Raw genomic sequence first — 16,594 nt, 5'->3', positions numbered from 1 at the left:
ATTAGAAAAAAAGCAGCCTCCAGTGCAAGTGATATGATTTTTTTTTTATCACTGCAATTTTTTCTTCTTTTTTAGTGATTCTAAAGGTCTGTGCAACGCTCATCAGACAGAGCAAACCCTCAGAAAATTTGATGGAAGTCAAGAAGTTGTTTTTGTCTGACATGACTCTTCTGTGTAACAACAATAGGGACAACAGAAGAACAGTATTGCAAATGTCAGTTTGGCAGGTATGACTAAGTCAAGAAGGCAGGGAAAGTGAAGGTAACTGTTACTGAAACAGAATTAGAGTGTGTTTCAGATAATTCCTAATAAGGTGGTGATTTGCAGGAATGGCTGATTGCTCTGGCTTACATACATCCTAGGACCTCTGAAGAACAGAAGATCAGTGATATGGTGTACTCCTTGTTCCGCATGCTTTTGCATCATGCAATCAAATATGAATATGGTGGCTGGAGAGTGTGGGTGGACACTTTAGCTATTGTGCATTCAAAGGTAAGTAATTTATCTGTATATCATTTGGTTCAAATGCTAATTGATCATTCATTCAGAGGGGTGGGGTAGGTTCATATGTCCCCCCCCTCCTTGTTGTGCATGCTGTTGCACCATGCATTCAAATATGAATATGGTGGGTGGAGTGTGGGTGGACACTAGCTATTGTGCATTCAAAGGTAAGTAATTCATTTGTATATCAGTTGGTTGAAATGCTAATTGATCATTCATTTAGAGGGATGGGGTAGATTCTTATGTTCCCCCTCCCTTTTTTTCATATAAACATACACACATGTGTAACTTAATCCAGAGAAGGCTTTTAATGAAATTATAGCACAGTCATCTTATGTCGAGACTAAGGTGAATGTGAGGGTGATGGGCAAGAGATTGGAGATGGTTAGAAATAATGGAGGGAAGTGGGAGGTGGGGCAGTTGTTGTTTGCAGATGACACTGCTTGTAGCAGAGTCAGAGGGTCAAAGGCAGTAAGTGATGGAGTTTGGGAAGGTCTGTGGTAGGAGGAAGTTGAAAGTAATTGTGTGTAAAAACAAAGTGATGAGATGTATTAGGGGAAAAAGTGGCAACAAGTTGGAAGTAAATCTTAGAGAAGAGAGACTGGAGAAAGTGAATAATTTTAAGTATTTAGGGTCATATGTAGAAGGAAATGGAGGAGCTGGGGTTGAGGTAAGCTGTAGCGTGAGGGAAGTAAGTAAATATCTTGGAGGATTGAAAAGTGTCATGAGAAAAAGGTATTTGGGAATGGATGCAAAGAGAAGATTATATGGAGAAGTGATTGTGCCTGCAATACTCTATAGAAGAGTATATGGAGGGATGATTGTGCCTACAATGCTGTATGGGATGGGGACTTGAAATTTAAGGGAAGTAGAAAGAAATTTAACATCTTTAGTACAAGTCAAATTCTTGTGCACAGCATTGGATGCCTAATGTACAATGCATCACACTACTTGCATTATAAGATATAAAGTCACTGCTGTATTACTTGTTCTCCTTCACACTGAGTAATAATAAACACAGAAAATGTGATCAAACCAGTTCACAGAATTCGGGGGTCACTCAGCTACAACTACAAAATGAATATGGTCAAGACATTGATGTCAGCATCCTCATATACCCACTCATGGTGCCTATGTAAGGATCATTGTGTTGAAGAAGTTAAACGTATTTGAGGTGACGTGTTTGAGAAGTAGTGGGTGTTACAAGAATGAATAGAATGAGAAATGAGGAGGTGAGGAGGAGAGTGGGGTTAGAAAGGGAGTTGGCAGATAGGGCTAATGAAAGATTATTGGGGTAGCATGGGCACATGGAAAGAATGAGTGAAGAAAGCTTAGCAAAAAGAGTGTAGAAAGCAGAGGTAGATGGAAATTGAGTGAACTTGAGAGGACAACCAAAAGTGAGATGGATAAGTTTACCTAGTTGTATTTACCTATTTGTATTTTACGGGATGAGAGCTATGCTCATAGTGACCCGTCTTCTTATCTCTCCACATCCAGTTTATTCTTAAAATCATGTATAGTTTTGGCTTTCACTGTTTCTCCATTCAGTTTGTTCCACACATCAATCACTATGTGGGAAGCTATTCTTTTTCAGGTCTCTTCTGTAGCTGTCTTTCTTTAGTTTCTTTTTGTGTCCTCTTGTTTCTCTTCTGTCCCGTTTTAATAAGATGTCTCTGTCGAGAATTTCCATCCCTTTCATAATTCTGAAAATGGTCAACAAATCGCCTCTTTCTCTTTTCTGTTCCAGTGATGACAGATGTAATTTTTCCAAACTTTGTTCGTATGTCAGGTTTGTCAGTGTAGGCACCATCTTTGTGGTGAAAGGGGTTAGGAAGAGGGGAATGTCTGTTCAGCAAGGAAGGGAGAAGGAAGGGGATAGGTATGAATGGGAAATGGTTGTGTATGGATGACATACATGAAGTATACACCCATAAGCACTCCCTTTCAACTTGGTTTCACTGAATGCTAACATAACCATTTACCTTCTCACAAATATACCAACTTTTCCTTTTTACTTTCATCACAACTGCACATTTACATACATATACCAAAGGCTTATTCCCCCTTACAAGGGAGGTAGCCAAAAAGAAAAAGGCATAAATACCATTCCCACCCATTCCATCCCTAATACACTCCACTCCCCTCCAGCCTCTACCCTCCCTCTTACCTTGGCACCTCCTGGATGACGGGTCATCCCTGCATCTTGTCCACAGCCCTGGGTCAGAGGCAGTGTCGCAAGATGCAGCACATCCACAGCAAGGCTGCTTCATTAAATTGGTGACCTCCCCTCTCCGTCCCCTCATGCAGAAAAGAAGACGGGGAGAAATCCCTTTGGGCTGCATCAAATTTTTCTCTCACATAATACCTCACCCCTCCATCCCCCCATGCATTCCACCTCATGCATCACATCATCATCCATATACAACCATTCTCCATTCTTCCTTTTAACAACCCATATTTTAGGGTTCTGGTTGGAGTTCTTCTCATAGGCCCTCTTATACCTTGACTTCTCATGGGATGAACATACAAAGAATAGGATCCATAGTACCATCACTCTGTCCCAGTTTGTTGCCTTATTTTACATGGAAATCATGTTTTTTCTTCTTCTTCTTCTTCTTCTTCTTCTTCTTCTTCTTCTTGCTTCTTCTTGCTTCTTCTTGCTTCTTCTTGCTTCTTCTTGCTTCTTCTTCTTGGTGCTACATATTGTCCTATCCCCATCCTGTTATTGTCACAACTCAATTAGGAACACTCAGTAGCAGTATTCTTTCTCCTCTACAACAGGGTTCAGCAAATAAGAAAATAAATATTCAGAGAAGTGGTATAGGACAGTAATAAGAGTGGGGGACAGAATAACAGAGGGACAATCACAGTATAACAAATAGCATAATTTCTCTATGGATAGAGATTTCCTTTATCACAGACAAAATAGTGTGTGGGTCTGGTCCATAGGGGGCCCCATATAGACCCTAAAGTACCCACTGTATGCTACTGAACAGCTTTTAACCCCACAACATGCAGCCAGTACTCCAGATGGGATAAGCCAGTTGTTGTCTTCTGATGACACTGTGCTTGTAACAGGATTGAGGGAGTTAGTGACAGAGTTTAGGAAGATGCGCAAAAGAAGGAAGTTGAAGATAAATGTGGGTAAAAGTAAGGTAGAAGGAGAGACAATGGCAGCAAATTAGAAGTGAGTATTAAGGGAGAGAGACTGGAGGAAGTGGATAGCTTTAGATACTTGGGTGTAAATGTGGCAGGAAAGGGAGGAGTGGAGGTGGAGGTAGAATGTAGATTGAGAAAAGCAAGTAAATGCCTTGGGGGATTAAAAAGTGTAATGAGAAATAGACATTTGGGAATGGATGCTTAGAGATTATATGAATGGGTGATTGGTCCAACAGTACTGTACTGGGCAGAAATGTGGAACATAAAAGAAGAAGAGTTTAAATGTGTTTAAGATGAAATGCCTGAGAAGTATGATAGGGATTATTAGGCTGGATAGAGTGAGAAACAATGAGGTGAGGAGAACGGGGATGGAAAGGGAGTTGGGAGATAGGGTGGATGAAAGAGTAGTGGGATGGTTTGGACACATGAAAAGAATGAGTGAAGAAAGAATGGTAAAAGAGGTGTGGAAGACAGAGGTGGAAGGAGTGAACATGAGTGAATGACTAAGGATGAGATGGATGGATGGGATAAAAGGGACATTGGGAAAGAGGGGAATGTCTGTTGAGGAAGGAAGGGAGAAGACAGAATATGGGGGTGAGTGGAGAATGGTTGTATATGGATAATGCTGTGATGCATGGAAAGGTGTGGATGGGGAAGGGGGGAGTTACTATGTGTGAATGATATTTTGCATGAGGGGATGGAGAGGGGGATCACTTATTAAATGAAGCTCTTCGCTGTGGATGTGGTGTGTCTTCATTGCTTCTGACCCAGGGCAGTGGGCGAGATGCAGGGATGACCCATTATCCAGGAGGAGCCAAGAAAAGAGGGAGGGAGGGATGTTGAATGGGAGTAGAATTTGAGGGGATGAAATGGGTGGGAGTGGATTTATGCCATTGACTTTGACTACCTACCTTAGGGGGAGAAATCCCTTGGTATATGAATGTATGTATGTATGTATGTACCACAGGGGATATGAAAATATATAGGCATAGAAATGGTAAAGGACGGTTTCAAGGGAGCAGCATAAAGGGTTACTGATGTCATACAAAAGTAGTATCATTCCTTAATGAATGGAGATTTTACTCTAACACAGACAAATGATGTGTGACTCCAGCCAGTAGGGGCACCTCAAAACAGTCCCTAAAGTATTGATTGGATACTGCCATGCAATCTGCTTTATAACATGCATTCAGTACCCCAATATGGAAGGAGCACACATCCACACAGAGTACACACCCACATGAAATTTAACCACATCTTTCATCTCAGTACCTCAGGTATGAATGGTTGCACTGCTTTTTGCCTCTTTCCACAAGATGGGAAAAAACTTGTCTCAACTACTACCAGTGTATGAGTCAGTAGTACAGTGAGTCCTCCTTATATGGTAATTCTTTATCCGGTAAATTCACAGTTAAGGTATTTGGTAATTACTACCCTCGATTCTATTTACGGTAAGAAAAATTCACAGATATGGTATCCGCTCGTGTTTTGTTTATACCGTACCATAGTGCCACCACACCGTGTGGCCACCACAACAATCAGTCTCTTCCTGCGTTTGATATATGGTAATTTCAATTTGTGGCAAGGTTTTCAGGAATGCATATGTACCGTATAACAAGGACTTACTATAGTAGGATGTAGAAATTTTAACGCCAACTGACTTTAGTAGAGTACAAACTGTCAAGTCTTCATATGTTATGCAACTTTATTTTTTGATGAATTTGTTGTATTTTCTCATCAGGTATCATATGAGGAGTTCAAACTACAATTTGCTCAGATGTATGAACAATATGAGAGGCATCGTGTTGATAACATCACGGATCCTGCCATCAAGCAAATGCGACCTATTTCAACCATATCTGGATGGGACCAAGCCACCAACAAGCAGTACTACGTCAGTCCAGATATGTATCGTTCCGGTGCTCCAGAGGTAAATACTAAAGAAATTATTTCCTTTGATATGAATCATAATATAGATTTTTTTTTTATTTTTTTTTTATGTATTTTATGTATTTTGTAAATTATTAAGTTATCAGATGGAAGTATGAATATATAAAGATAATTACTGTTGCATCAAATTTCACTAACTGGAAGCTCACCAACATGGCTGGCAGTGGTGTTCAGGCCCTCCCATAGATCTCTGTCAAGAAATATACTGTTGTATTAGTTCATGTTTATTTTTGTGTCACTGACTTATAGTAGAAAGAAAAGGGAAGCACCTTTTCCTATATGAAAGGGTGGAGGAATTTCTTATATGAAAAGGTGGAGGAAATACAGTCTGAATTCAAAGAGAGATCTTGGGTCTGGTCTGGAGATTGAGCATGAGACCTTCATAGCTGCACTTCGAAATGGAAGTAAGGCTGTTTAGGAGTTTTGAAGACAGGCAACAAGGAGAGCATTCTTTCAACATATGTCATGGAGGACCATCATTTGCAGGGACCATGGTTCCTTGACCAAATCCAGGAATATTGGTCCCTTGGTAGGGTATACTAGATAAAGTACCATTCTATGCTGTAGGCCATGGGGAAAAAAACATAAATGTAATGTATTGTTATGAAGTGATGTTAGAGAGATTTTACTCCGTGCTTGTGACTGAAAACTTTATTTCTTCCATTAGGAAACAATTTAAAAACAAATATCAAGATATAAACTCTCAGTAAAGATTTATTTAGAATATATTATATACTTTTCATTGCATAGCTAATATTGTTTATTACATGTTATTTTTACATTTATGAAGCAGACTACAAAACAGATGCTGCATATATATATATATATATATATATATGTACATATATATATGTATATATATATGTATATATATATAATGTATATGTATATATATATGTATATATGTATATATGTATATATGTATATGTATATATATATATGTATATATATATATATGTATATATATATATGTATATATATATATATATGTATATATATATATATATATATATGTATATATATATATATATATATATATATATATATATATATATATATATATATATATACACACACACACATACACCAAAAGGCCCTTTTGTAAGAGGGATGACCCATTTAAGGTACACACCCACCCTGGAAACAACATACACCCAGCATTGGAAAACAAATGTTAATCTTGAATGAATGAAATATAGTTAGTTTGTAAGCTATTTTATGTCATCATTGTAATCCAACATAATTTTTCTGAACTGACACTGTGAGATGTAGTTTGTGTATTCTTATAAAACAAGAGATGTGTAAAATGGAACTGCACTATTGTTTTTTATATTTATTTTATTTTATTTTATTTTTTACTTTTAGAAATTTGAAATTATTTGTGATTGTATTTGTGTAATTGTAAAATGCTATCGATCATGTTCAGGCAGTGGGGCAGAATCATCCAAATTTACTGTGTATTTGTTACCCTGTTGTCTGTCATTTTGTAAAGATAGATTTCTTGACTCCAGCATTTTGGATGTGAGAGGAAGGAGGCTGCTCCAAATACACAGAACTCAGCCTCACAGGGTAGAAGTTCAGGTATTGACTTGGGCATCTCTGACCTGAAACCCATGGCCTCATAGCAGCTGGCAATGATCCTTGAACTCTCCCATAAATGTCTTTAGAAAGTAATGTTTGTCTTTGTTGTGCAGATGCAAGTGTGTTCCTTTGTCTTTGGCCATTAGGACAAGTCTGGCAATTACCAGTTGTTAGCTCTCCATAAATAAAAGTGGTGAAAGATTAGAGCAAGTTTATACAGAAAACTAAGACCCAATACAGAGATATAATGCCTGTTCTATGGGGCTGCATCTCTTAGAGTAGCATTTCTCAACTAGGGTTCCCGGAACCCTAAGGTTCTGCAAAAGCTCCCTAAGGGTTCTGCTAGAACAAGTGAGATAAGCTAATGCACTCTTGATTTTTTATTTAATTTCATATACATAATTAAACACGCATGGCATATTCTTGGTTATTGTAATAATGTAATATGGACATTATCCTATCTAACCTATTATTACAATGAAAACAAAATGAGAAAGATATGGTATATGTGTTTTCTTTGTGCAGGGGTTCCTTGAGACATGCAATTTCTTTCAAAGGTTACGCAAGGGTAAAAAGGTTGAGAAATGCTATCCCAGAGTAAGGGAAGGGTGTTGCTGGTTTTCGTAATAGGCAGCAAGAGATGGTCTGATCTGACGTTGGTCATGTGAGGCTGCCCTGTGCACCCTTGCTTCTAACTAAAGGTGTAGCTCCAAGAATTTACATTTAGGACTGTACTTTTAAAACCTTTTGCCAGCCATGGTAAACGCTTTCTACTATTTTGAAATAATGTCTATTAGAAACTAACTTCAGTATCTATACTTACAGAAACTAGATTTTATAGATTACCTATTAAGACACCTAAGGTTACCTAGAAAACCAAATCAAACACTACTTTCTAGTGGTAGGCAGCATTTGCCAGGGGTGGTGAAAAGTTTTGAAAGTACAACCCATAGTCTCCAGACTAGGCACAAGGTCAACATTTCATTATTTTCCCCCTCACATTTTACATTTGGAATATATAGGAAATGGAATGGGTGGGAGTTGTTTCTATGCCTTTTTCTTTTTGGCTACCCCCAGTGTAGGGGGAAAAAGCCTTTGGTATATGTATGTATGTATGTATTTTACATTCAGTTGAGCTAACAAATTACTGCTACCCCATATCCTGATTCTGCTAGCCAGTAACAGAAACAGACCTACATTGATACAACACAAACTGCAGTGTAAAATGAAACTTGAGGAACCAATAATTATGTTCAGTTTTTATTCTTGCTTTTAAGCATTTCACTGTCTTCTCCACCTTTATGTCAGTTGTCCCTCTTAGGTCATACCTTCTTTCCTGTACAACCAGTGTTGCCATTACTTCCATACGAGTAACTTGTTTGATTAATTTCTTAGAGTTTCATCACTTCAGCATTCTGCACTACCTCCTTACACTTTTTGTAATTCCATCTTTGTTTCTTCCTTTACCTTTGTTTTACTGTTTTGTGTCCAGATTTTCACTGTCTGTATCTGTCTCTGTCTCTATCTCCCCCCCTCTCTATCTCTTTCCTTCCCCCCTCTCTCTCTCTCTCTCTCTCTCTCTCTCTCTCTCTCTCTCTCTCTCTCTCTCTCTCTCTCTCTCTCTCTCTCTCTCTCTCTCTCTCTCTCTCTACCCCTCTATATCTCTCTCTCTCTCTCTCTCTCTCTCTCTCTCTTTGTCTGACTCTCACTCTCTCTCTGTCTCTCTCTCTGCTCTCTCCTCTCATTTCTCTCTTTTCTCTCTTTCTTTTGAAAGTGTATGTGGTCAAGGTATCTGCAAGTGGTGTTCTAGACAAACATTAGAGAAAATCCTCTCACTGCTGTCCATCTTCAGAACCCATCAACTTCTTCACCTGTATTTACCTAGTTGTATTTTGCCGGAAGGGGAGCTATGCTCGTAGTGTCCCGCCATTGTATCTCGCAGTGTCTAGTTTGCTTTTAAACTCATGAATGGTTTTTGCGCATACTATTTCATTATCCAGTTTGTTCCAAGTGTCCAAAACTCTATGTGGAAAACTGTTTTTCTTCAGTTCTTTTCTATAGCTATGTTTTTTTATTTTCTTCCCATGTCCTCTTGTGTTTCTCTTGTCCCAGTTAAGTAAGTCCTCTCTATCAAGTATCTCTGTGCCTTTCATGATTCTGTAGATGGTCAGTAGGTCACCTCTCTCTCTTCTTTGCTTCAGTGTCGGTAACTCCAGTTTAGCCAATCTCTCCTCGTATGATAGGTTTGCAAGTGCAGGTGCCATTTTTGTAGCTGCTCTCTGGATTCTTTCTATTTTCTTTATATCCTTTTTGGTACTGGGGGACCACAATGTCGCCGCATACTCTAGTCTAGGCCTTATCAATGTAACCAATATTTTTTTATCATGTCTTTGTCCAAGTATGCAAATGCCACTTTTATTGATCTTAGCAAGTTGTAAGTCTCCCTGACAATTTTGTTAGTCTGTTGATCATAGGACAAGTCATTTGTGATAATTACTCCCAAATCTTTTTCGGATCCTACTTTCTTTACTTCCTTGGTTCCAATTGTATATTTTCCTGATATTCTGTTTTTGCTTTTTCCAAACTCCATTATGCTACACTTCTTAGTATTAAAGTCCACTTTCCATTTCTGACTCCAGTTCCATACCCTATTCAGGTCTTCCTGCAGTGCTTCACAGTCCTTATCAGTGTCTACTTTCCTTAACAGTTTGGCATCGTCTGCAAAGAAGCTCATGTAATAGTTCACGTCCTCGTCAATGTCATTCATATAGATAGCAAACATAATTGGTGCCAGTACAGATCCTTGTGGTACTCCACTGATCACCTCTTTCCAATCTGAATATTTTTCTCTAAGCACTACTCTCATCTTTCTACCAGTCAGGTGGAGGTGAGTGGTGACATTAGGTCTCTGGACCAGGCCCAAGTTCTCTCTTTCAACTATGACTTTATTTCCCCCACTTTTTCTTGTAAAGAGAACTGACAACTAGTTGTTGCTCCCCACCCTTTACTACTGTAAGCCTGTGACATAGAAATTACCCCATACTAATACAACAGACAACAGTCCAGTGTTTCTTCCAAGAAAGATTTATGGAAGGTCTTGGGGAAGATTGCCAGTCAGCATTAGGATGCAAGTTTCTAGTTAGTGAAATTGAAGGCAACAGTTATTGTTTTGTTGTTATTTGAAATGTGTCTGTATTTGAAATGTGTTAGGATGCAAGTTTCTAGTCAGTGAAATTCAAGGCAACAGTTATTGTTTTGTTGTTATTTGAAATGTTTCTGTACAGATGTTCAACTTTTGTAAGAATTCTGAGTGATGAGCTTTCAGGATTAGGTGCTCAAACAACACCTTATGAATGTTGATATTAATATATAACAAAATTAACTGAACCTCAATGATTAGTATATTGTTGAATTTAATACTAATTGACTCTTGTATTGTTTTGCTATAGGAAAGAGAATTCACACTTCATGTTATAATCAGTTTAGCAGTTTGTGAGGTAACTGTAACTTGATTTCATACTTGACTACCCCACATGTTTTTCATCAAGTTTTTATTAACTTTTAGTGGTAATCCCTTGAATTCGTTGGCCTGCTAATTTTGTTATAACTAATACCATATTATTGTATTTATTGTTTTTAACCAAGGGATAATTCTTACACTGAAAGTTTTAGAAATACTTTTTGTTTCAGTTAATGACTTACTTCCAAGAGCTTACAATCATACATACATAGATCAAAGGCCTTTCCCCCATTATAAGGGGGGTGGCTGAGCCAAGGCATAAGCTACCCTTTACACATCCCACACCCATCTAAAGTCATTTGTTGCCACTCCTGTCTTAGCTCCTTGTGGAAGAAGGGCTATCCTTGTCCCCCACCAACTCCTCAGGTCAGAAGCAATGCAGCAAGACACGTCATTTCTGTAGAAAGACCTGACAGCCAAAACTGGTCTCCCCTCACCACTTCATTTCTTGGCAACTCTCCCCTTTCATCCACTTGAGAAATTACAAAACAGACAAGAACTCCCTTAGGGCTTTGTCAGTTTCTCATTCATTCACAACCACCTTCTGTTCATAACTGTCTCTTCCCTTTCCCTTCCTTATTTGACAGACATTCCCCAAGGCCCCTTCTCCGTCCACCCCATTCCTGGTCTTCCCCCTCAAGTTCACTCCATCCACCTCTGTTTTCCACCTCTTCCTTCCACATTCCTTTTTTTTTTTTTTTTTTTTTTTTTTCTCCACTCTTTCCAAATGCCCAAACTATCCCAATGTTCTGTGATCACCTCTATATGTGGTAGGGGAGAAAGAATACTGCCACTGAGTCCTCCCACTTGAGTCATAAAAGGTCACAAAAAAAGGGGTGGGGATAGGACTAGGCATCCTACTCTCCGTAGCCCCAAAAGGGACATTCCTAAAATAAGCAAAGGCATAAGAGGGTCTGGGAGTTTTCCAACCAGAATCCTAAGGTTTGGGTCTTTTAATGTGTGTGGATGTGGTACAGATGAGAGTAAACGGGAAGAGGTAAGCAGTATGTTTGTAAGAAGAAAGATGGATGTGTTGGCATTAAGTGAAACTAAGTTGAAAGGGAGGGCCAAGTTTGAGTTTGGGAGTGTGGTTGGAAGAATGTTAGGAGTGAAGAGAGGACAAGGGAGAGAAGGGGTGGCTATATTAGTGAGTAGATAGGTAAATGTGTGGTAGAGTGGATGGAGGTTTCTTCAAGGTTTGTGTGGACAAAGATGAAACTGGGAAGGGAGATGTGGGTTTTTGTAAGTGCATATGGATTTGGTAGTGTGAAGAGTGTAGAGGAAAGGGAGTTTTTTTTTTTATAGATTTAAATAAGTGCATAGAGATTTTAGGGAGAAATGTCAATGTAGTATTGGGAGATCTCAATGCTAGGGTAGGAGATGAACCAATAGATAGAGTGGTTAGGAAGTGTGGAGTTCTAGGAAAAAATCATAGTGGAGATATGGTGGAGATGTATCTAGAGAGTTGATGATAGCAAATGCAGTGTTTAGGAAGAAAGTCAAGTGTAAGTACACATGGGAGAGGGTGGTGGATGGAAGGGTGGTAGATAGGGCTTTAAAGGACTATATAGTGGTAACCAGGTGAAGAGTAGGAGTTTTGGATGTACATGTTCTAAAGGGAGAGAGTGGAGGAATACCAGATAATTTTTTGTGGAATATAAGTTGAGAGTGGAGGATAGATGGATAAAGAGGAAAAGGACAGGTGCTTAGAGTAAACTGCTTAAATGAGAAAGAAAAGGAGGAGTATAAGAAGAGTGGGAGGGAGAGAAGGATAGAGTAGATACAAGGAATAGAGGAGGAATGGGAATGTTTCAAGGAGGGAGTCACAAGATGTGCAAAGATGGTGTAGAAACAAGCAGGACAGGAGGAAATAGAAGGAATTATAGAGTGGTGGGATGATGAAGCAAAGAAGGTTGTAGAAGAGAAGTGAGCATTCACAAATTGGTTACAAAATAGGACAAGAGAATCACATGAGAAGTACAAAGAAAAGAGAAGTAAAGTATAATATAAAGGAGGCAAAGAGGAGAGCAGATGTGAAATGGGGTAAGAGTATGACAGAATTTTTTTGAAGTAATAAACGGATGCTTTGGAAGGAAATTAAGAGAGGAAGAATAGGTGAATCAAATATAGAAGAAAAGGTAAAAGGTGCATATGGAGAGATGGGGCATGGACTGAAGATGATTAAAGAAAATGAAGAAAAGTGGGAGGTGAGCTAGTTGCTGTTTGCTGATGATATTGTGCTTTTGGCAGGGTTAGAGGAGGGATTAAGGGAATGACAGTTTAGGAAGGTATGCTAAAGGAGAAAGTTTAAGGTAAATGAAGGTAAAAGCAAGGGGGTGAAATCAGGCGCAGATCCAGGAATGTTATTTGGGGGGCCCGAACTGATAAGTGATAACTGATACTTGAAACACGCCGATATTTTAACCCCAAGAATAATGCTGTTGGCTTGGAGATTGGTCCAGAAACCTAAGTCTGTTTTGCTCGTAATTGTATGTAAAATCATATATAATTCACAAATATAATTCAAATCATAAATTCGCACTAAAAAGTGTTTATCCAAGGAAAATCAAACTTGAGATGAGTGTACCATACTCGTGGCATTGGGGGCGGCCCGGGCCCCCTGGACACCCCCCCCCCCACACACACACACTTGTATCTGCACCAGGATGAAATGTAGAAGGGGAGAGGATGGCAGTGAGTTGGAAGTAATTCTTAAAGGAGAGAGGCTGGAGGAAGTGGATAGCTTTAAAAGATGCAGAGAGGAAAATTTTAAATGTGTTTGAGACAAAAGGGCTGAGAAGTATGGTAGGGTTGGATAGAGTGAGAAACAAAGAGGTAATTAGGAGAGCTGGAGTGGAAAAGGAGGTGGCATATAGGGCTGATGAAAGAGTATTAGGGTGGTTTGGACATATGGAAAGAATTAAGAAAGATTAGTAAAAGAAGTGTGGAAGGCAGAGATGGATGGAGTGAACTTGAGGGGATGACCAAGAATGAGATAGACATGGTGAAAGGGATGGTGAGAGAGAGGGAAATGTCTGTTCAGCAAGGAAGGGAAAGGGCAGGAGATAGGGGTGAGTAGAGAATGGTTGTGTATAGATGATACTGTTATGCAAGGAAGGGAAGGGGTGGGGAATTGGGGTTTAGGGAATGGTTATGTATGAATTGTATTTTGATGCTGCCCAAAGGTTTTCTTCCCATCTTCTCTTTATTCTGCAAGAGGAGATGGAGAGGGGGGGTCATTGATGTGCTGTATCTTGCTGAATTGCTTTTGACCTAGGAGAGTGGGTGAGATACAAGGATGACCTGTCATACATGAGGAGGTAAGATGGGAGGGAGGGAAAATGTATACAGGAGTGAAATAGGTGGGAGTGGGTACTTGGTTTTTGACTTGGCTACCTCCCTTGTAAGGTGGAAAAATCCTTGGTTTACTTGTTTATATATATATGTATAAATGTACAGTGTATTGTGTTGGGGTATAGGACAGTATTTGAACTTGAAAAAAAAAAACAAAAAAAAAACAAGGGTTCTTTTTATACACACTAATAAATCAAACCTTAGTATCTTGTGGTTTAGAATAGTATCAATGTCAATGGAGAATAGCATAAAGCACTTGCACAGATCCTACAGTTCTACAACTCGATATTTTCTACTGGTCACATATTGATGAAGAACAAAGTAAAATACTCACATAGATCCAATGGTTCAACAACTCGGTATGTTCTACTGATACATACATGTATGTTTGGGAAACTGAATAAATAGTAAGATTATACTGAAATAACTGCATAGCAAACTTAGCAGACAGCCGATGAACGGAATTTTTAAAGAATGACCCCATTCATCCGTATCCCAGGGTCAGTTCTGTTGACACTGCCTCATTAGAATGCTTACTTATAGAGCATTCAGTAAGCTGAGGGGTTTCAGGACACGTGCAAACAGCACAAACACCGTTCTACCAATAGTCTAAAAAATACTAGCAGTGAAATTTATAACAATATTTCTTATACATGAAATTATAGTATTATACATACATACCAAGGGCATTTTCTCCCCTTACAAGGGAGGTAGCCAAAGTCAAAGGCATAAATCCACTCTCACCCATTTTATCCCCACATACTCCACTCCCATTCACCACCCCTCCCTCCCTCCCTCTTGGCTTCTCCTGGATGAAAAGTCATCCCTGCATCTCACCCTCTGCCCTGGGTTGGAAGCAATGTAGCAAGACACAGCACATCCTCAGCAAGGCCACTTCATTTAATTGGTGACCCTTCCACCCCCTTTCCATCCCCTGATGCAGAAAAAGAGAACGCAGGGAGAATTCCCTTCAAGCTGCATCAAAATATCATTCACACATACTCCCTCACCCCCACCCCCTCTCTTCCATACATCACAGCATCATCCATATACAACCATTCTCCACTCACCCCTATCTTCTGTCTTCTCCCAGGCTTCCTCAACAGACATCCCCCTCTTTCCCAATACCCCTTTTACCCCATCCATTCATCTCATCCTTGGTCGCCCCCTCATGTTCACTCCTTCCACCTCTGCCTTCCACACCTCTTTTACTAATCTTTCTTCACTCATTCTTTCCATGTGTCCAAACCATCCCAATACTCTTTCATCAACCCTATCTCCCAACTCCTTTTCCACCCCTGCTCTCCTCCTCACTTCCTTGTTTGTCAGTCTATCCAACTTAGTAACCCCTACCATACTTCTCAGACATTTCATCTCAAACACATTTAAACTCTTCCTCTCTTCCTCTCATGTTCCATGTTTCTGCCCCATATAGTGCTGTCAGCATAATCACCACTTCATGCAATCTCCTCTTAGCATCCATTCCCAAATGTCCATTTCTCATTACACTTTCTTATCCCCCAAGTTATTTATTTGCTTCTCTCAGTCTACCTCCACCTCCACTCCTCCCTCTCCTGCCACATTTGTGCCCAAATATCTAAAGTTATCCACTTCCTCCATTCTCTCTCCAGTAATACTCACTTCCAAATTGGTGCCATCCTCTCCTCTTGTACATCTCATCACCTTACATTTGTCTGCAATTTTCTTCGCCTTCCTTCTTTTGCACACCTTCCCAAACTCTGTCACTAACTTCCTTAATCCCTCCTCTGATCCTGCTCCAAGTGCAGTGTCATCAGCAAACAACAACTGGCTTATCTCCCACTTTTCTCCATTTTCTTTAACCATCTCCAGTCCCCAGTCCATTACCTTTGCATTTACCTCTTGCACCACTCCATCCATGTCTAAATTGAACAGCCATGGCAACATGACACATCCCTGGCAAAGTTCCACCTTTACCTCAAATCACTCACTCTTTCCAGTTCTAATTCTAACACAGACTCTACTACTCTTGTAAAAACTCTTGACTGCTCTTAACAGCTTTCCTCCTATCCCATATATTTGCAATTGCTCCCACAGCGCCTTCCTGTCTTTCCTGTCATAAGCCTTTTCTAAATCTGTAAAGGCCCAAAAAACATCCTTACCTTTTCCAAAAGCTTTTTGACATATACTCTATTTTTTTTTTTTTTTTTTTTTTTTCTCTTGGAAGGGGAGTACAAGAGGATATATTTTGTGCAGTGATATATCAGGTGTACAGTAAGGATCACATAGGTGCACAGCAGCAACTGGCATCTTTTAGAAAGCTTTAAAAGTGTATATTATATGTGAAACATTTATGAAGTGAGTATGTGATAAAAGACATATATCATAAATGAAAGTTCTTTGATATACACTTTATACAGTTTTCAGTAAGATGACAGATACTGCATTACCTAGAACCAGAGGGAACTCGTATCAAAAGGATGTGTTGAATTGTCATCTAGGTATTTTTTGTATAAGACTATTCATATGTAATAAATGTTACTCATGACT

General features: G+C 39.3%; 1 protein-coding gene across 1 annotated transcript in view; it reads left to right on the top strand.

Annotated features, from left to right (window-relative positions):
- LOC143039041 (neurobeachin-like) overlaps positions 1–16,594 on the top strand; it is a 668,097-nt gene that overhangs the window by 587,921 nt on the left and 63,582 nt on the right. The window contains exons 21-23 of the mRNA XM_076208892.1: positions 76–227; positions 328–492; positions 5,402–5,590. Of these exons, the coding sequence (XP_076065007.1) occupies positions 76–227; positions 328–492; positions 5,402–5,590 (506 nt within the window). The remainder of the gene's footprint in view (positions 1–75; positions 228–327; positions 493–5,401; positions 5,591–16,594) is intronic.

This window comes from Oratosquilla oratoria, chromosome 25 (genome assembly GCF_046742065.1).
Source record: "Oratosquilla oratoria isolate Oo_2021 chromosome 25, ASM4674206v1, whole genome shotgun sequence".
NCBI lineage: Eukaryota > Metazoa > Arthropoda > Malacostraca > Stomatopoda > Squillidae > Oratosquilla > Oratosquilla oratoria.
Note: the sequence above shows the minus strand (reverse complement) of the source record. Positions and strands in the feature narration are given on the sequence as shown.